We start from the raw sequence: 21,111 nt of genomic DNA on the forward strand, positions 1-21,111 counted from the left end.
CAAAATCTATTTATTATAGGAACTGTAGAGCTAGTCAATAAACACAACGGGTGAAAAGGGCTAGAATGAATGAACGAGTGAACGAACAAACAAACAACTTAAAGAATGAACAGATGGACAAACAAATTAATGAATGAATTAATGAATGTATGAAAGAAAATGAACAAACAAACAAATGAATGAATGAAAAGATGAAAAAATGAACAAACATATGAATGAATGAAGAAACAAAAAACAAACAAACAAATGAATTAATCAATGAATGAACAATGGAGCACGAATGAGTGAATTAATGAATAAACAAAAAAATGAACAAACAAACAAATGATTGAACGGATAAACAAGCAAATGAACAAATGAATGAATGAATAAACGAACAAATGAATGAACAAACGAATTAATTAATGAATAGATGGATGAATAAATAAATGAATGAATGAATAAACGAAAAAATTGAACAAACATGAATGAATGAACAAACAAAAAACAAACAAACAAATGAATGAATGAATGAATGAATGAATGAATGATGGAGCACGAATGAGCAAATTAATGAATAAACAAAAAAAAAAATTAACAAACAAACGGATGAACAAACAAATGAATGAATGAATGATTGAACAATCAACGAACGAACGGATGGATGAATGAATAAGTGAATGAACAGATGGACGGATGAATAGGTGAATTAATGAATTTATAAAAAAAATTAAGGAATAAAAAAATGAATCAACAAATGAATGAATGAAAAAATGAACAAACAAACAAACAAATACACATAAGAATAATCGAATGAATGAACAAATGAATAAATGAATGAATGAATAAATGAATGAATGAGTGAATGAATGAATAAATGAAAACATGAACAAATGAATGACTGAACAAACAAAAACAAACAAACAAATGAATTAATCAACGAATGAACGAATGAATGAATGAATGAATGAATGATGGAGCACAAATGAGCAAATTAATGAATAAACAAAAAAATTAACAAAAAATGAATGAATTGATGAACAAGCAAATGAACAAATGAATGACTGAATAAACGAATGAACAAACAAATGGATGGATGAATGAATAAATGAATGCACAGATGCATGAATGAATAAGTGAATTAATGAAAAAATTAAGGAACAAAAAATGAATGAACAAATGAATGAATGGATGAATAAACGAACAAACAAACACATGCACATACAAATAAAGGAACAGATGAATGAATGAATGAATGAATGAATGAATGAATGAATGAACAAATGAATGATTTTAAATGTTTATGACTCTCACACTGTTCCTTAGACCTTCATTATAAGTGAGTTTCTGCAGATGTTGTAGTCCAGATCTGGAGATCAGTGTAAACATGCAGCACTGCTTCTTTAACAATGGCTTATTTTAAATCCTTGGCACTTTTTTAATTCTGGAACACACTCACTTGGTAGTCTCCACAGGTCTGGGATCAAAGTTGCCCTCAGCATCAACTGTGGCTTTCTTCTCTGTTGCAGAATAGCTGGCGTCTACATAGTCAGGAGGAATGGCACCGGCGATGGCGCAGATGCATGTCATAGCGATCTTAAACAACTCTGCATCGAATTTCTGTCAAAACATTCAATAAGCTCGACTTAGCAGATGCCCATGGCTGTGTTACCTTTCTCAAAGCTCGCTTTCATGCTTACGCGTTGTACCTTGTGCGCTAGAGACTCAAAGATTCCCCAGAACAGTTTCCGTGAGAGATGCAGCTCCTCCTCTGACGTGGTGCCAAAATTTGCCCAGCCGTTGGGTAGGCAGTAGTACTTCCAGCAACGCTCATAGTGATTAGTCAGCAGCTGAGATACGAGAAACAATGAAAGAGTCACCACATATGTAATCATTAAGAGTAATGGAGTGCAAAAATGAGCGAAGAAACGAGCGTCCGTACCTTCAGAGGCATCTTGGCGTATTCGTTGAGAATCGGCACATCGAATACGAGTCTACGCAACAGATGCTGCAGCATTGATGGGTGCAGGTACCTGAAAAAACAAACAAGCAAGCCAAGACATCGAGTTGATGCTATGCTGCTAACACGGAAAATGCTAAACTGTCTCAAAAATGACTATACATACCAACTATTTTCATAAATACTGTTTGCTGAGATAAATATACACTGTAGTAATAATAATAATATTATACACTGTAGTAATAATAATAATATTATACACTATAGTAATAATAACATTATACACTGTAGTAATAATAATAATATTATACACTGTAGTAATAATAATAATGTTATACACTATAGTAATAATAACATTATACACTGTAGTAATAATAATGTTATACACTGTAGTAATAATAATAGTTAATCAAGATGGTTAAACATCATCCGCTGCCATAAAAATATCCTTCAATACACTTTATATTTAGCTTCTGAAAATTTCTAAACATGAGTTCAGTATTCAAATCAATTGGGCAAAAGAAATAAGCTCACTTATTATCACTTATCCTCACCATCATTATCACTTAATATCACATATCATATTATTACAGTGTAATAAATACAAGATACATGAGAATAAATCCTATTGTTCAGTTTATTGATCGTCCTGTAGGCTGCCGAGTAAAGAACAGAAGCATTACTGACTTGACCAAGGACATGAGGCAGTCCTCGATGACATCACGCTGAGCTTTGGTGAGCGCACGGCCACGGGACAGTCTGTAGACGGTGTGCAGCATGGAGTCAATCATGATGGCACGGTGGTCAGTACCCGCAAACAGAGGAGCGCACTTGGTCAGAAGCGGCAGTACGGCGGAGCACAGATAACGATTAAGGGCCAAGGCCATCTCTGTGGTACTGAATGCCACCTAAAGACCAATACAGACAGTGTGGTGGAACTTCACTAGAAAAAAACCCTGGGGCAAACAGAATATCCACATTCCATGGAAGCATCTATGCTGTTGATGTACTTGTGCCTCTGATATGTCATGAAATGAACAACAGCTTACCGTGTCCAGAGATGCTGCGGCCCTCATATCCGGGAGGAAGCCAACTTCCAGCACGTGCAACAGGAAGTCTTGGTTATCGATGCCGTAAACTCTGTCTAGGAACAACACCATGGAGGCCTTGTGGTCTGGGACAAAACTGGCAGACATCTTGGGTTCGACGATCTGACCATCTATGGAAAGGATAAACATTACAGAAGGCACCAGAATGAATATTAAAAATAGAAAAATTATTTTCAACATTCCTACACTGTATACTGCTAGCATACCTTTTCCATAGCTTGGGATCTGCACAGGAAGACTGATGACTCCTACCAAGTCTTCAATAGGAACCAAAGACCTCAAGATAGCTCTGATTCTCAGAGCCTCACCCTTGCCAGCCTGGATCAACTACATACGATGGACAAACCAAATAATTACAATTTCTGTATCTCTTAAAATGTTTCATTATTTTGTGTTCAACTGACTACAGAATTTCTGAGCAAAAATGCGTACGTTGTATTTCACTTACATGCATCTCAGGGGCACAGCGACCCAGCAAGTCAATAAGTGCCGAGTAGAATGACATGATAGCATTCCCAAGATGCACCCTGTTCTCCTCCAGTTGCTCTCCACCAAACCTGAACAATAACGATATGTATTTCATTAGAAATCTTTTATTAAAGAAAAGTCAGCAGGTATTGTGCAATGAAATTTAACAATAAAGTACATGAAGCGTCTGTCTTTTTTCGGAGTTGGACCATCCCTGGCTGGATCCTCAGAGATCTTAATGGCGTCCTCCATCGCAGCCAGCAGTCCAGCTCCTCCCTCTCCTCTCAGGGCGGGGCCAAAGCACTCAGGACGGCGGATGAGCAGACGTACAACCACATTAGCGTTCTCCTCAACGCTCTCACCTATAGAGGACACCTTAATGTTATTATCATGAATATAACAAACTACATATCCAGTGATCTTATACACTATTCCAGAAAGGCTGACTGAAGTTAACTGTTTTGTTGTCCCCATGTTGAGCATTGAACATCTTGGGGCAATATATTCATAGAAAAGTTCCAAAAAGACCTAAACGGGATATTTTTTCCACATATCTTCAAAGTAAATGTTGATATCGAACCAATTTCTGCTCTCTGAGATGCTCCAAGTGCTTGTTCATCTAAAAAGCAGCTCAAATGTGATCTTCAACCAGTAAAATTCTGTGTAAGGTTCTCCAACAGAGGGAGAAACACACGTCTAAAACACACTGAAAGCCAACAGACTCGTTTTATATCAAGATCACAGCCTGAACATCACTCCTTTGTTTATACTGATGGAAAATGCCCCAGAAGTCGATTTCCAATGGCAGTATACTGGTAAAAATGCTTAAAAAATTAACTAGCGGTAGTGTGATCAGATTCAGAGTTGATTGTTTCTTATAACAGCATGTGTTGAAGTCATTCATTTCTTTTTATATAACAGCAATTTGCTTATTTAAAAAGGTTTAATTAATTAAATGCTGAAATCTGTACGTTATCCGTTATCCGTATGTAAATGTTGCAGAAGAAACAAATTATCTCCTGTTCTCACTTATGCTAGAGCAGCTTTAATTAGCTCTTCCCTCGTCTGTCTTTCTTCATCCTCTTGAAGCTAACTCTCGTTTCCTGTATTAAGCTGTTACTAAAAAAGCTATTAAATTGGAACGAGTGCATTTATATAAACTCTGCACCCGGAACAAGTTTCAGAGCATCATCACCTACTGACCAATCAAAAGCAAGCATTCAAGTACAGTGGAACCTCAGCATACGAAATTAATTTGTTCAGGAGTTCTTAAGATGAAAATTTGTATTACGAAACGCATTTTCTCATAAGAAATAACGTAAAAGCAGATAATCCGTTCCAGCCACCTAAAAATGTGACCAATATGGCCAATACGAAGCGTATGTAAACTGTATGGCTGCATACAAAGAACTGACCCAAGCCAAGCATTCCATGTCAAGGGTCCTCACAGGAAGTCGTGCCACCAAGCTTGGGCTAAAAATAGAACAGACCACCCACGCCACCAATCTGTCAACAAAAAAAACGCGCAGAAAATCACCTAGCTTGTGAACGCATGGTGAAGGCAACGTCGGTATCGTGGGTTGACTCTATCCAAACAGCTTTCACTGACTGGAAAATAATTTGTAAAATACGTAAACTAGCTTCGCTTGACTTTCCACTGATGCTAACAAGTTTTGAACGGCTCCCAGACGTGCGTGCAACTTGGCCGACATTCGGTTCGGTTCGGTCCATTGCAAATTTCTTGCAAAATTGTAATTTTTAAGGAGAACATCTCCAAGGGAGGGCACTCATATGCCGAGGTTTCACTGTATAAGTAGTGGAATGGCTAAGCTACGAATTTGCCAAATTATTACAATATATCAATGCTCATGTATTAAGTGCTGATTCAGAATCTATAAATTGTGTAAAGGAAACTAGGTGAAAGGAAACAGCTTACCATTAACAAACACAGCGAAGCGGAGGAAATCCAGGTAGCGCTCTCCGCCACTGGGGTTCCAGCTGATGTCTGGGTAACCTTTAGACAAAAGCATGGGGCACATCTGCAGGCCACATCCAGCCAGATATGTCACCACCTAGCAGCGAAGATTAACACTGTGAGTTTTTCCATCTGCGAAACTAATTCGCATGCAAAATGATCTCACCATCTCCAGGTCTTGCTCCTGCAGTGCTAAAGCCAGCTCGTTGTTGTCAATACAGGAAGCTGCAGCTACATCCAGAGGTGTAGATCCACGCATTCCTGAACAAATAGCCTTTTTTCAGACATTGATCCCACATCATAATGTACATATAGATACGGTTATTCTACATTACATAGCCAGTCGTACCCAGGCCAATGCCGCTGTTCTGAAGCAGGTAGGACAGATGATCGAACATGGAGCGCTGGTTCTGACGACTGATGCGGCAGAAATAGCACAGGAAACGGCAGCAGTTCGTCACCATTTGGGGGAATCGAATCTCCTTTTAGAAAGATTCATAAGCAGGTTAAATATTATAATCTATTCCAAAAAAATAACCATTGTTGTTATCCGTTACCCGTTATCAAAGGGGTTTGATACCAACATTTAATTTAAAGATACAAACATTTGTGTTGATTTTTGTTTGTTCTGAATTTTTCTATGAATATATTGCTCCTAGTAAGCTAGATAAAACTTATAAATACTTATGGAAATCTACACATTATTAAAGCTCTGAGTGTCTACTTTCATGAGCTTCATATTAACCACCACTGTGGAGTGAGACATTAATAATGAACAAAACAGGCTCTTTTTTCCTCTCTGGTAAAAAGAGTAAATAAATATTTTTCTGTTGGGTCACCTTTGAGTCTCCTCCACCTCCAAGCACATTGACCATGACCTCCATAACGGTCTCATGCATGCCAAGAGCCCTCATTAGGTTAGGATGCTGGTAGAACACCTTATTGTTCATGATGTTACTGCAAGACAAAATACAAGCATGGAGATTAACTTCTTCAGTACACAAACGAGGAGTAGAACTCCTGAGAGATCTTTGACGTTCATGACACAGTGTGTTATTATTAGTGCTAACCCGATGCTCTGAATCATGAGAGTCTCCTCTTCAGGACCCATCTGGACGATGAGCAGGGAGCGGATCTGACCCAGGCACTCTAGCAGGTCCATGGTGTCCTGTACGGACACGGCGTTGATGGCGTAAGCTTTGGGCAGAGCTCGAATCAACTCGCCCAGAGAATCATACTGCCGGTGAAGCAAGCTGAACATCATTCGCACGAGCTCTGGGTTTTGGATGAATGACTCCTGTGCCCAGTGGATCACCGTGTGAGAGATCAGCTCCTGCAGAGTGCCTGGAAAGAAGGGAAATATTCTATAAGAATATGTCAATATTTTACCTGCTGCATCACCCACTGATCGAGCTCATGATCACTGTCTCTCAAGATCTTTATTATAGTTATTATACAATAGTGGCAGCAACAATAACAGTAACAGCAGCACCAGCAGTAGTAGCACTAGCAGCACCAGTAACAGTAGCAGCACCAGTAGCAGTACTAGCACCAGTAACATCAATAGCAACCGTGATAGCAGTAGCAGCAGTAGTAGTAACGGTAGCAGTAGCACCAGCAGTAGCAACAGTAGTAGCTCCATTAGCCATAACAGTAGAAGTAGCAGCGGTAGTAGCTGTAGCAGTAGCACCAGTAATAACAGAGCAGCAGTAGTAGCAGTAGCAGCACCAGTAGCAGTACTAGCACCAGTAGCAGCACCAGTAACATCAATAGCAGTCATGATAGCAGTAGCAGCAGTAGTAGTAACGGTAGCAGTAGCACCAGCAGTAGCACCAGTAGTAGCTCCAGTAACCGTAACAGTAGAAGTAGCAGTGGTATTAGCTGTAGCAGTAGCACCAGTAATAACAGAGCAGCAGTAGTAGCAGTAGCAGCACCAGTAGGAGTAGCACCAGCAATATTAACAGCAGCAGCACAATTAACAGTAGCAGTAACAGTAGTAGCAGTAGTAGCACCAGTAACAGTAGCAGCACCAGAAAACAGCAGCAGTAGCAACACCAGTAATAGCAGCAGCAGTAGTAGCAGTAGCAGCACAAGTAACAGTAGCAGTAGTAGCAGTAAAAGTAACAGTAGCAGTAGCAGTAAAAGTAGTAGTAGCAACACCAGTAATAGCAGCAGCAGTAGTAGCAGCACCAGTAACAGTAGTAGCTATAGCAGTAACAGTAGCAGCACCAGTAATAGCAGCAGCAGTAGTAGCAGCACCAGTAACAGTAGTAGCTATAGCAGTAACAGTAGCAGCACCAGTAATAGCAGCAGCAGTAGTAGCAGCACCAGTAACAGTAGTAGCTATAGCAGTAACAGTAGCAGCACCAGTAATAGCAGCAGCAGTAGTAGCAGCACCAGTAACAGTAGTAGTAGCAGCAGTAAAAGTGGTAGTAGCATTATTATTATTATTATTATTATTATTATTATTATTATCAGGAATAGCAGTACAAGTAAAACATTAATTTTAAATATTATTATTCTGTATACAGATTGGGTAATATACTGTACATTATTATTTATTTTTTAATTTTTTAAAAATAGTTCATTAGTGAAGCACGATGCATTTGTTACTCACTGGGTTTCGGTTCTTCTTCAGGTTCAGACTCTTCCTCTTCTTGCTGTTTACGCAAATTCTTCACTCTTTCCACCAACTTGAGCAGTCTTCCTTTCAGTGAAATATCCACCTCTTCCTCCTCCTCTTCCTCCTCCAGGTGTACACCTGAAATCAGGGATTAGTCATTTGCAAAATAATGTTCAGCAGAGAACAATATGGTGTAAAATATAACAATAACACACAAGTCGGTCAAGACATGGCCACAAGTTTCTCATGATAAGTCATGAGAATCATCCTAAGTGATCAACGAGGGCGGTTTAGGACGAGGAGGCTGTTCACGACTCACCACAGTGATTCAGGAGGTCACTGTGGAACTTCTGGAGATGTTCCCGGAGGTCCTCGGGCACTGGACACTCCTCGTCGTCAGGACTATGCTTAAAATTAGTCAGCAAGATAACCTGGCCAAAAAAGCCAAAAATCTCAAACTCATGCTAGCAAACAGTACAAAGACTCTGAGTGTATGTTTAGCTGATGATGACGAGGACCGAGGTGTTTGTGTACCTGCTCTTGCGGAGGAGACCGGAACTCTCGGGTCCTTCGGGCCGTCTCAGCGGCGGTCATGGTGAAAGCTCTCATGAGCTGACTGTAGCGTTCGCGTTGATTAGTCTGGATGTGCTGCACAAACCTATCGGAGAAAGCGACAATGGCTTCCACACGGTGTCTCAGCTCACAGTCGCAGAAATACTGCAGCAGGATGCACATCTGAAAGATGGAGAGAGAGAGAGAGAGAGAGAGAGAGAGAGAGATGCAGCACCACAGTAATAGTAGTAGAAATAGTTGCAGTAGTAGGAGTAGGAAAGCTCACCTGCAGTTTGACTGACTCAGGCAGCTTCATTTGCAGCAGTCCTTCCTCTGGTGCCTCTTCCTCCTTCTCTTCTCCCTCTTCTCCCCCCTCCTCAGCTTCCTTCTCCTCCTCTGCTTTTTCTCCATCCACTTTTTGTCCATCCTTCTGCTCCTCCTCTGCCTTCTCCGACTCCTCTCCCTCTTCCCCTTCCTCCTTCTTAAGTGCTTTAAGCTCCTCATCCTCTTCCTCTTCCCCTACTCCTTCGTCCAGCAGCTCCGCCTCTCCCTCTGTGGCCTCCTCCTTCTCTTCAGTTTCCTCTCCTTTCTCTTTAGGCGCAGCTTCCTCCTCTTCCCCTTCTCCTTCCTCTTCTGAAGCTTTCTTTTCGGCCGAGCTGAAAACGTTGGGGTCGATCATCTTCAGGATGTGCTTGACGTCTTCATCGTTGAAGATACCCATGATGAGGAGAGTGCTGATGAGTTTGAGGATGGGCACAAAGTGGAACTCGACACTGCCTCCTACTGGATCACGCATGGCCTGACTGCCGTCCATTACAGCCTCAGTTAGCATGCTTAAAGACTTGGTTTTTAGTTCCTGTAGGATATCATATCACAGTTAGCAGTTTATAGATAATCATTTTTAGGTCTTAAATCAACTATTTAAATATAAACATTGCAAACCTAATACAGATACACAGCTCTATCGTTTCTGATACACTAGAACCGTATGATTTAACGGCACTTAAAACCATCAACCAGTTTCTCCAAGACCGGGTTCTGCCACATAGCGTACCTGCAGAGGGAAGATCGGGCTCAGAGTGTACAGGTCTGGATCAGTGCCTACAAAGTTAATAGGTGAGAAGTGAAGTTTGGGCCTGAGGCAGGTGGTCAGACCCACACCTGGCAGATCATGGGCATTTTCAGCATCTGGATACAGAGTGATACTGAGGGTCTCCTCTGTCATGGGCACGATAAACTCGCGGTTAGTGCCCAGACGGTTGCGCTTGGCTGATTCTAGATGGATGCTGATGAGCAGGTCGTAGTAGCCGATTCGCAGCGGCCCGGGCAGGTATGTGTTTTCGATGGCGTAGAAAAGCTGCGACTCATCCACGTGGCTACAGAGAGCGTGGGCCACTCGGTTGTTGCCCAGAGCACACACAGCGCAATACAGCATCAGAGTGTGGTAGTGGAACTTCAGCAGGTCCTGGTGCTCTGACAACTCCAGGATGTCAATACATCTGAACAATAAAGAAAAACCTCCTTAAAAAACACTACAAAAGACTAGTCACTAATTATGTTGTTGTTGTCCTTCGGCTGCTCCCTGTTCGGGGACGCCACAGCAGATTATCTGATCCGCATTTTTGATTTTAACTCGGATTTTACGCCGGATGCCCTTCTTGACATAACCCTCCCATTTTATCCGGGCTTGGGACCAGCACTGACAGTTAACCTCTCTGTGCCTGGGTTAGTTCCCTGCCCAGGAATCGAACCCGTGCTGTGGCGTTGATAGACTAGTCAGAAATTTTAATGGGTTGTTTTTTTTTAAAATTCCAAATGTACAATAATATGATGTTTCTGACCTGCCAAACCAAGAGTAAAACTCCACAGCTGTATCAATTCACGTGAAATTTGTACTCATCCATCTCAGATACATCTGGCATCATGCCCTAACTTTAGGCACTGAAGAATTCTCCATAGTGACCGGCATAAGTCACAGCCAATATAAAAACACAATATTTTTTTCCTGTGAAAGGTTGTTGTTGCCTAAATTTGCTGGAAAGCCAATCGGAGACAGTCAACTGATTCCTCCTCACTGTGGAATTCACATTGTTATCCACTAGCTGATACCCAGCTAGTGACTATCTAGTTGAGATTAGTGTGTTTGTGCCAGTACATTGATAAAAGATCTGCTTCATTATGTGCATTTTACACACCGATTTGTCTAACTGTATTTTAGCTAGCTCTCTCATTGCTGGCGCCTCGGGTTGATTCCCAGGTAGGGAATCCAGGCTAATCCAGCCGCTGAAGAGTTAACTCTCAGTGCCAGTCCCAAGCCCAGATAAAATGTATCAAAGCATATATAAGGACCAGATGATCCACTATAGCAAAGAGTTATCGGGCTAGCTTAAGTCTGAGCCTGCACTTATCTTTACACCAAAGCTAGCTAACTAACACCCAGTGACTAGTTAATTCTTTAAATTAGGTGCTACAAATTAAATAATCCAATACATTTAGGTTAGCAGCTTAATCATAAAGAGTATGTGTAGAGTCTAGAGTCAGGCTTATTTCTGTCCAGTTCTCTGACCTGTTCTCCTCAGGGATGTGCAGTGCCATCATGGTGAGTGGTTCCGTGCATTCGACCATCCAGCCATGTCTCTCGCTCACTTTACCCACTTCAGGCCTCAAGAAGTGGGTTGGGACTCGACTCCATATAACCGGCGTGAGCATCTCAACATCCAGACGAGGAGGACACTGAGGCACGGGGTTTTTCCTTTCGCTGCGAAACATGGCCGCTGAGAGAGGCATAATGTTCTGACAGAGAGAGAGAAAAAGAGAGTCTTTATGTCTATGAAGTTCTTCAGACATTTGAAATTAATTTAGCAAAAGCCAAGCCAAGGAGACTGACTTGTATAACGATTACGTGTTTAACGGGTTCATCAGTTCAACGGTGAGTAATGAACTGATGCATAACAGCAGAGTGAAAAAAGATCCTGCACTAAATAACCAGTGCATTATATAACGGATGAGATAATAGAGAGCAGTGCTAGAAGGGAGAAGATGAGAAAGAGGTCTAACCTTCAGCTTTCCCAGCTCAAACTGCAGCATGTTCTGGCTGAAGGGCTGAACAAACACGGCAGGGAAAAGCTTGGTGTTGGGCTCCACCTGAGAGAGGAATCAAATCACACATTTTGTATGTCATTATATATGCAATAACACAACACTTTGGATCACTTTACAGTTATGGAAAGATCTTGGAGAAGGAGACAATATATCAAATGTCCTAGGGATATTAGCGACATTTTGGAAAAGACCTAACCTGACCAAAATTTTGGAAAACACTAACTTTTGGGAACAATGGGAACTATGTCAAAGGTTTCAAGCGATCCAAGTAATTTTATATCTAATAACATAGATAACATTATGCTTTCTGAACCAGATGTCATCAATATGTAACAGCAAGAAAAGAACTTTACATGCTCTCGCTTCAAAAGAACTAGAAGCTTCTATCTTACCTGGTAAAAAGTGTTGATTTCCTTCCCATTGGCCATGAAAGTCATAAGACCGGTGGCCAAGTCAACCAAACAGCCAACCACCAGATCCTCCTGGCTGAAGCGCTGCTGAGAACCGCTGATTAAGTCGCCTCCCCACACCATGTAGCAGTTGCTCCTCTTGATGCTGATGTTATAGACAGAATATTTCTTGACTGAAAAATTTAACACATCTTGAGTACCCATTTATCTTCGATTGTAATAAGCCCCCTTTTTTTTGGATAACTGACTGTTTTTGATGCCAAAAGCCCCTGTAAGATGCACAAACCACCAGCTGTCAGTCCTCACCTGTCATGAATGTTGCCCTTGTCATCACCTACAGTCACTGTGACAGTGCGAACTTTGAAGAGGTCAAAGCTAGGATCAAATTGGTGGTAATCAGGGGTGACCCAGCCTACCCAAACTCCACCGGGCTCCTGACCGGCAAAGATCCGTACTGAGTAATAATACTGGAGGGAGAGAGAGAGAGAGAGATTTTATATAAAGGATGAGTCCCATTAACTCAAATGACCTATAATGATATACTATAAACTGTAATGTAATTAGTATGGCTTCAGTTAAGGGAATATATTATTAGAATATTTTATTGAATATGGCCCAGAAGATTTTGCATCAAGATGAAATGTGATCAGCAAATTGTGGCTGAAATATAAATTAACCCTTGCTAACTTTCTTAGTTACTACTGTTAGCTAGCTAGCTGCATGTATTCTTGTTTAAATTCAGATCAAGGGATTGAGGTTTACCTGCACAGCACCTACCACTGGCCTCCGTTATACTCACCCCCCTAAACCTCACTCCCATCCAGGTCACGGCACCAATGTAACCCCCCTGGGTCCTACTCGTAACCACTCCAAGTGGGTCTCAAATCCGGGTCTCCAGCATGGGAGGTGGGAGCTCTAACAAGGACTGTCAATCGCTAGTTCGCCTCTTGAGATCAAGGGAGTGAGGTTTACCTGCACAGCACCTACAGCTGGTCTCCATTACACTAGCTAACTTTTTTAACAGCAAAAAAGGGAAATCTAATATTTCTTATCATCAGATTATCTATTTTAAAATGTATTAAATTATGATTATACTCCTACAGTATATAGTTATAGAGATTTGTGGAAAGACACAACCTTCATATTTCTCAAAGAATTTTATCAATGATTTTATTTTTTATTTGACTTTCTTTTTTTTTTTGTTACCAAACAAATAACCATTCATTGTAAGTGTTTTAAATGCTCACCGTAGTGGTATTGAGAATGATCTCAGGGTCATCACGATCATCTGGGACTACGTCCTCTACCAAACGTGGCACAACAGGGGGAGGGGGAGGAGGAGTGATCAGGGCCGCCTTCTTAGCTTTAAACAGGAAACTGAGGATAAAGGAAAAACAGAGATGAACTCAATGATGGTCTTTTGATAAACTTCCACAGTGTCAAGAGCTACCGGAACAGTTCCCTGCCAGACCACTGGAAGGGGTACTGGTAGGCGATTCATCATAGCCTGATTTTTGTTTGTGTATTCCCCACGTGTGTTGTGCCACGCACTTCTTATTGTTCTGCTTTGCCGCCGTGTTACCTGTTCCCCATTTACCCTAATGTGTTGTCCAATATATACCAGGCAATTGTCCAAAATGTCTTGGTATGCTGAAGCATTAAGAGTTCCTTTCACTGGAACTAAGGGGCCGAGCACAACCCCTGAATTCAATGATTTGTGGGGTGTCCCAAAACTTTTGGCAATATGGTGTAGATAGATAGATAGATAGATAGATAGATAGATAGATAGATAGATAGATAGATAGATAGATAGATATAGATAGGATAAGATAGATAAGATAGACATTATTGATCCCATTAGGGAGACTCTTGTATTACAGCAAAGTCTAAATCTGACTCTATACAAAAGGAGCATTCTGCCTCACCAGTCTATCCTCACCCTTTCTTTTTGCCTTTTTCTGAAGCAGTGTCCTTGTCGTTCTCCTTGATACTGGGTATGTCTCTAGGCATGGACTGCTCCTTCTCCTTCTCCTCCTGCTCCTTCTTGCTGGCTGACTTCTTGAGCACTTCGTATTCAGAGTCAGGATCCACCTCCAGCACCTCGTCCTCCGGGATGGTTAGGGCTCGAGTCAGGGGCGTGGTACCGGCCTGGACTTTAAACGTCTCGTGGAACTCAATAGGTAAGGTTAATCTCAGGAACAGCATGTCTGTGTTGGCATTCTGGGACCCAAAGGTCTTGTGGGTGAGTTTCAGACAGGGGGCGCTGTCCACTGTGCCATCCACACGAGACACCTGGGAAATCAAAACATTTCAGGCATAAATGTTTAAAACAATCTTACGATCCAGTGTAGTGGAAGTTTATACAACTACACACACACACACACACACACACACACTTGTATGAGATAACATATGACTTTAGAAACCTGGCTTTAGAAAGAAAGTTCTAGCATACAAACTGTATAAAAAACTAGCACAACACAACAGCTTCCTGCTTTAGCAAACAGAGTTATCTAGCTAGCTAATCAAAAAATTAGCACACCTGAAAACTCTATAACTTTACCTGTGTAAATCTGCCTCTTGATATCTTGCCTCTTGTTATTTATTGTTAATTTATGGCTAGGTAGCGGGTGACATTCTTACCTGGCAGCATGACTAGCTAGCTAGCTAACGGCAAAAAATGACTTCTTAGCAAGTGCAAATATCTTGAATAGATAAGAGACTAAATTGAATATTCCAGTTTATCTAATATTTCCTGTTAGCAGATTACAATGAGACCAATTATAATTATTAAACTTATTTATAGGCATTTTGACTCCTTTGTTGCTTTAAATTGTTGGGATAATTTTGCTATCATTTTTCTACGAATGAATGCTTAACATTAAAAACAAACAACAACATTTAAAGGTTTAAATGAGTAAAATATGGGTTTACAAAAACAATAGAAAATTAAATTAGGTTTATAAAATCTTATCTTTTTTTTTATTATGAACTAGGAAATACAAAACTATTTTTTGATACCTAGACATTTCCATTCCATTCAGTATTTATAACATTTTATCGGAAATGAAAGTCAAGACCTCAATGTGATTGTGGTTAGTAGGCACTGGGATGAACTGGGGCAGACTCTTGCTGAACCACATGGTGATGTCTCTCTTCATGTTGATGGCAAACGGTTCAAATCCTTCCTGCAGTCCACAAATGGCAAAATAGCGCAGACTGCTTACGTTCTGGCCCAGGTTAATGCGGCCCATCTGAGAGAGGCCCAGTGCACACACAGGGATGAAACCTGACAGACGAGATGTGAGAAGGAAAGGATTAGATTAATGAGCAATTCAGCAAAAACCAAGTACAGTGGAATGCCCTCTATTACGAATTTTCTCCTTAAGAATAGAAATTTTGCATCATCATACGAAGCACTTTCATCATATGAACAAACCAAACGCCGGCTAAGTTGCGCGTACATCCAGGAGCCGTTTGAAGCAACCGAAGCAAGTTTACAAATTTTTTTTCAGTCAGTGAAAGCTGTTTGGAAAGAGTCCAACCAATGTTGCCTTCACGTCACGTGTTCAGAAGCTAGGTTAATATTTTTGAGTGTTTTTTTGTTGACAGATCGGTGGCATGGGCGGGCTGTTCTATTTTTAGCCCAGGCTTGGTGGCACAACTTCCTGTGACATGGAATGCGTGGCTTGGGTCAGTTCTTTGTAAGCAGCCATACAGTTTACATACGCTTCATATTGGTAATATTGCTAATATTTTTGCGTGGCTGGAACGGATTATCTGCATTTATATTATATCTTTTGGGAAAATTCGTTTCGCAAAACAAATTTTGACCTTAAGATCTCACCTCCACTGTACTGTATAATTAAAAATAAATTCTACATTTGAAAAAATCAATTAAGATGCCAATGAGACATGTGCTAGAAAGTGACATATTTTCCCTTCTCATCCCAGTAATCTTGGTCCAGCTCACCCTCTCCAATCTCAATGTCCTTGAAGGCCATCTCAGATCCAGAGTCACTGATCAGCATCTCTCCATTCAGAGTAAACATGATGTTCATCTCTACCAGGTCAATCATGCAGCCCACCACGTCTCCTGACTGCCACTGCCGACCGAACGGCTCGTTTCCGATGTGCCAGCGCTGAGCCTGAGAAGGAAAATGATAATACATAAATACTGCTATCTTTTTCCGCAACCAGAGCTCCCATGTGTCCATTAGCACAATTTGGATAACTAGTGACAGACACTGAGTTTTTGTCCTCAAAGCAAGAAAAATGGGCAAGCGTAAGGATTTGAGCGAGTTTGACAAGGGCTAAATTGTGACAGCTAGACAACAAATCAGAGCATCTCCAAAACTGCAGCTTTTGTGGGGTGTTCCCGGTCTGCAGTGGTCAGAACCAAAAGTATTCTTTAAGTCCTGTAAGTATCCTTTAAGGCCTCCATGGAGGCCCCACCTTGCAACTTACAGGACTTAAAGGATCTGCTGCTAACATTTTGGTGCCAGATACCACAGCACACCTTGGTCATAATGATTGGTGTACATGTCTTTGTTTTTCTTTTGTTTCAATCCTGAGCATTATCTAAACAGGATCCTGAGGGTGTGCTTTGCATCTCTACCTCCTACCTCCTCCTACCTCCTCTATTCTCCTGATAATCCTGATGTGCAATGTATTCTAATCATCCAGAAATGCTTTTTTAGGGTTTGTAGATACTCATGTCTGTTATAATCTATGGTCATCTACATACTATTAGAAAGCGTTCATAACCCAATGGAACAAAGACAAAAGGCATGGCGTAAACCATGACCTACCCTGTTTCCGTTGAAGACGTAAGCCAGTTCATCAGCTCCGAGTTCGGTGCCTGCACGTACGTTCGGTCGAGCCCAGCCCACCCTCATCTCTCCCGTCGTCACTGCCTCAAACTCAAAGTACCATTTCCCTGAGGTCACGGCGTACTGTTTCTCCGCCCTGAAGATTCGCACCTTATCCCCTCGCCTGCTTTCCAATGAGTGGCCGCCTGAAAGGAATGAGAAACTGGGAGTTAAGGTAATAGAACAAGACCAGGATAGACAACAAGAGGAGTAGTTGTACCTAGTTTTATAGATTAAGGTCTTGTAGTGAACTACTTTTACATTTCTGCCATTTGGCAGGCACTCTTATCCAGAGCGACATTTTTATCTCATTTTATAAACTGAGCAATTGAGGGTTAAGGGCCTTGCTCAGGTGCGCAGCAGTGGCAGATTGGTGGATCTGGGATTCAAACTCACAACCTTCCTATCAGTGGTTTAACCACTAAGCTACCCCAAATGCAGTTTCAACAGTTCCAATTAAATCTAGTTCCAACTGAACACTTATTAAAAGCTCCATCCATCCATCTTCTGTACCACTTATTCAACATAGTGTCACAGGGAGTCTGAAGTGGTAGCTCAAGAAATTAAGGGTCTGGGCTGTTGATAAGTAGGTCGGGGTTCAAGCCCCAGCAAGGCCCTCAACCCTCTCTGGTCTAGGGGCACTGTATCGTAGCTGCCCCTGCCCACTGCCCTCAAGGGGGCCTTGCTTAACGGTGGAGCTTGGTCTCCCATTCTTCGATCAACCAACCAAAGCTAACCACTTGAGCTAGCACTGCCCATTTTACTGCTTCTATTTTAGGTCTGAAAATCTAAAATATACCATTCATTTCATCAGTACTTACTACTCTCCTGGTCTGGCGGCTCGATGTTGTATCCGTAGCCGATCAGTGTGCGTACAGCATTGTTGACACTGTCTCTGTTAGTTTTCTTGGTTTTCTCATCCAGCAAGACGTATGGTACCAGGCGAGGATTACGTTTATTCAAAATGTCCTGCGGATAAGAGTGTGTGAGTAAGAGAAAAAGAATTTTCCCACATCAAACACAAATTTATTAATTATTTCTGACATCTGAACGTTAACTAATTAACCAAATAAACAGTAGGAGAAAAAAAAACAGTAAACAGTAGAACATGGTGCATTAGACATACCAGAAGATTGCCAGTACTTTAGATATTTCATAGTGGGGAAACAAAGGTATGAGGTATTGTCATGACTGCAGCACTGAATAATACCTGCACAATGCTGTAGGTCCAGCCCTGCCTCACACGATCTCGTGCCCACACATTGTGCCCGTTTTCTGCCAGCTTCTCTACCAGCTGGTTCTGGTTGGGAGTCAGTTTCACGTGGCTGAGATCCAGAGGTGCTGGCTTGTACCCGCTGCTCATCACATACCTGATAAAAACACAGGAAGAGACAATAAAGGGAAAGAAACATGGTTTGTTTTATTTATACAAAAATTCATACACCCACATTTACTACACTAGCATTTTTTATTTTCATTGATTTCCAGAGAGACAGTGAAAGAGTTCGTATTTAATAAGAAGAATACAGTTTATTAGAGTGAACATCTGCTATACAAGCGAATGAGCTGTTGTTATAGAAACGGCAACATATTTGAAGAAGTGCAAAAAAAAATTGTTTACGAAAAGTATTTACTGGATTATTTACTGAATTGGTCAATTTCCAGTGGAATGCCAGTGTAGCGGTAAAAAGAGTTAAAGCTGTGTAATGTTTAATGCTTTGTAGAATCTCTAATAATTCTACACAACATACGTTTTGGGCAGCTTGATCTTCTTCAGATTTTCTTCTGCTTTCTCATCTCCCATACCCACATGGCAGCCCAGAGCCAGGAGTGTCCTTCACAGCAAAAAGAAATCATGTGTGAGAAACAAATCATAAATATATTAAAAATGAAGCAAGATTGAAATTGTTAAGTGGAAAGAAAGTAAAAATGATGCTTCACTTTAAGGTTTCTCCAGACATCTGCAAGTTATAGTTCCTCTCAGGTTCTGGAAGGCTCTGGAAGTCCACCAGGCATGGGTGCAGCTTTTTATTATCATCACGGAACTGATGGAAAGAGAAGACGGTGTATAAATATATAGAAGTGAATGTAGGATATGAAAGGCAAGAAAGACCGATACTTACTGGACCATATGTCCATCCTTGCTCGATGCGAGTGACAGCCCACAGCTCATGGATATTTTCAGCCAGTTTTTCTCTGATGCGCTCCAAGTGAGGGGGCAAGACGATCTACCCAAACGCACATGCAGAAGAACTGTTCAATGAAAACTCTAAGAAATGTGTAGAGTTAGGAATATTTGATACAGAGAAGGAGAGATGGATGAAGTGTGGGAGAAACACCTGAGCAGTGTCCACAGGACAAGGTGTGAATGAGGTGTGTGTGAGGGACTGCGTAGGACCCAGGAGGTTTCGGAATCCATTAACGTCATGCATGTACTCTTTAACGGGCTCGATTCGCATCCTCTCTCTGGGCAGGAGAGCCTCGTAGCACGGAGCATAACCAGGTGGAGGAAGGAACTTAAACTCGCCGTGACGGCCACCCAAAAGAAAACGAGCTCTAGGAAAGTTAACGAAGGTTAAAACATGCTCCAGTTTAAGGGTGAAAATGAAATCAATTTTCTGAACAAATTACAATTTATCAACAGTCAAAAGTTGAAGAGAAATTTCTTACTTGACCCCAGCGGAGAAGCTAATAACAGGAAAGAAAAGTCCATCCAAGTTAAAGTTCTCAAACATGCCCTGAACAGGATGCCCATTGATACGGAAAGAGATACTGGGCACGCTCAGATCCAGACAGCAGCTTACGACATCATCAGCTGCCAGGGCGTGCTGATTGGGTGACGCCACCTGACGAGCCACATGACCTAAGAGCAAGAAGATTTATATTCCGTTTAAAACTATTCATCAACTCAGACTGCGAGGAGCAGTCCACAGGGATATCAGAGGAACCTTCAGGTCATTTACACTCACCTGACCACAGGTGAAGTCCATCATATCCGTAGGAATAGAGATCATCGCCAACTCCGTTGCCTCCCCAGCCTTCACCTCCTCCAGGGTAGGGACTGTATCCTTCTGTTAGCGCCCAGCCAACACGCAAATGACTAGCCTGAGCCGTCACAAACGGCTCCACGTAGTCCACAATCATCTCGTAGTACCACTTCTTATACTGTGTTGAGCCCTCACATGTTCCCAGGAAGATATTGGGTCTAACACTGTGAGGGGGGAAAAAGTGTTAATTGTTTTAAATACTCATTTCAGTGGGTTCCTCTGGACAGGGTTCCAGAGCACAGTTACACACATACAGGGGGCAGTGGTGGCTCACGTGGTTGGGGCTCTGAGTTGTTGCTCAGAAGATCAGGGTTCAAGCCCCAGCACCACCAAGCTCCACTGTTGGGCAATTGAGCAAGGCCATTAACCCTCTCTGCTCCAGGGGTGTTGTATCATAGCTTCCCCTATGCTCTGACCCCAACTTCCTTAGCTGGGATATGCAAAGAAAAGAATTCCACTGTGCTGTAATGTTCGTGTGGCGATAATAAAGACTTCATGCCCTCAGTTCTACGTTCTACACACCCTTCAGACATTTTAGAGATGCCAATCAGCCTACAAAGCATGTCTTTAGACTGAGAAGGAAACCAGGGAACTCCGAGGAAACCCCTAAATCACTGCCCATCTTCCAAACTCCACACAAGAAGCACTGAGTCTGGAATTGAACCCCCAACTCTGGAGGATGTGTTAGCCACTATTGGCCCTCTACCTTGCCGTGGCATAATTCTGTTGGAATCTAGCAACAGTTCGAAACAATTCAACACACTTTATGTTGGAAGAACAACAACACCACGGCATTTTACCTTGTACAATAATTCACGATGTTGGTCTGGAGCAGAAGGTCACGACGTGGAAGCAGATTTTCTGTGATGAGGTTCTGGTTGGACCTCACAGCCACGCCGTTGCACACACACAGAGAGCGCAGCACGTCCAATACCTAATGAGATGAAACGATGATGTCAGTGTGTGTGTGTGTGTGTGTGTGCATGTTTATCTTTTGTGTAACTGCTTAATGAAG

General features: G+C 41.7%; 1 protein-coding gene across 17 annotated transcripts in view; it reads right to left on the reverse strand.

The window, feature by feature from the left end:
- LOC131351896 (ryanodine receptor 1-like) overlaps positions 1 to 21,111 on the reverse strand; it is a 97,551-nt gene that overhangs the window by 42,361 nt on the left and 34,079 nt on the right. For all 17 annotated transcript variants that reach the window (XM_058387593.1, XM_058387595.1, XM_058387590.1 and 14 more), the window contains 36 exons: positions 20,897 to 21,030; positions 20,019 to 20,260; positions 19,720 to 19,912; positions 19,389 to 19,605; positions 19,173 to 19,277; positions 18,991 to 19,094; positions 18,801 to 18,884; positions 18,260 to 18,419; positions 17,871 to 18,018; positions 16,990 to 17,195; positions 16,152 to 16,326; positions 15,259 to 15,467; positions 14,118 to 14,470; positions 13,426 to 13,555; positions 12,485 to 12,645; positions 12,161 to 12,323; positions 11,724 to 11,810; positions 11,233 to 11,459; positions 9,721 to 10,165; positions 8,953 to 9,522; positions 8,649 to 8,849; positions 8,434 to 8,545; positions 8,109 to 8,252; positions 6,562 to 6,835; positions 6,331 to 6,448; positions 5,841 to 5,973; positions 5,658 to 5,752; positions 5,453 to 5,588; positions 3,695 to 3,878; positions 3,497 to 3,605; positions 3,255 to 3,375; positions 2,989 to 3,158; positions 2,627 to 2,847; positions 1,922 to 2,012; positions 1,689 to 1,829; positions 1,439 to 1,599 (listed from right to left, as the gene is read on the reverse strand). In XM_058387593.1, the coding sequence (XP_058243576.1) occupies positions 1,439 to 1,599; positions 1,689 to 1,829; positions 1,922 to 2,012; positions 2,627 to 2,847; positions 2,989 to 3,158; positions 3,255 to 3,375; positions 3,497 to 3,605; positions 3,695 to 3,878; positions 5,453 to 5,588; positions 5,658 to 5,752; positions 5,841 to 5,973; positions 6,331 to 6,448; positions 6,562 to 6,835; positions 8,109 to 8,252; positions 8,434 to 8,545; positions 8,649 to 8,849; positions 8,953 to 9,522; positions 9,721 to 10,165; positions 11,233 to 11,459; positions 11,724 to 11,810; positions 12,161 to 12,323; positions 12,485 to 12,645; positions 13,426 to 13,555; positions 14,118 to 14,470; positions 15,259 to 15,467; positions 16,152 to 16,326; positions 16,990 to 17,195; positions 17,871 to 18,018; positions 18,260 to 18,419; positions 18,801 to 18,884; positions 18,991 to 19,094; positions 19,173 to 19,277; positions 19,389 to 19,605; positions 19,720 to 19,912; positions 20,019 to 20,260; positions 20,897 to 21,030 (6,524 nt within the window). The remainder of the gene's footprint in view (positions 1 to 1,438; positions 1,600 to 1,688; positions 1,830 to 1,921; positions 2,013 to 2,626; positions 2,848 to 2,988; positions 3,159 to 3,254; positions 3,376 to 3,496; positions 3,606 to 3,694; positions 3,879 to 5,452; positions 5,589 to 5,657; positions 5,753 to 5,840; positions 5,974 to 6,330; positions 6,449 to 6,561; positions 6,836 to 8,108; positions 8,253 to 8,433; positions 8,546 to 8,648; positions 8,850 to 8,952; positions 9,523 to 9,720; positions 10,166 to 11,232; positions 11,460 to 11,723; positions 11,811 to 12,160; positions 12,324 to 12,484; positions 12,646 to 13,425; positions 13,556 to 14,117; positions 14,471 to 15,258; positions 15,468 to 16,151; positions 16,327 to 16,989; positions 17,196 to 17,870; positions 18,019 to 18,259; positions 18,420 to 18,800; positions 18,885 to 18,990; positions 19,095 to 19,172; positions 19,278 to 19,388; positions 19,606 to 19,719; positions 19,913 to 20,018; positions 20,261 to 20,896; positions 21,031 to 21,111) is intronic.

The sequence above is a fragment of the Hemibagrus wyckioides genome, linkage group LG04 (assembly GCF_019097595.1).
Source record: "Hemibagrus wyckioides isolate EC202008001 linkage group LG04, SWU_Hwy_1.0, whole genome shotgun sequence".
Taxonomy (NCBI): domain Eukaryota; kingdom Metazoa; phylum Chordata; class Actinopteri; order Siluriformes; family Bagridae; genus Hemibagrus; species Hemibagrus wyckioides.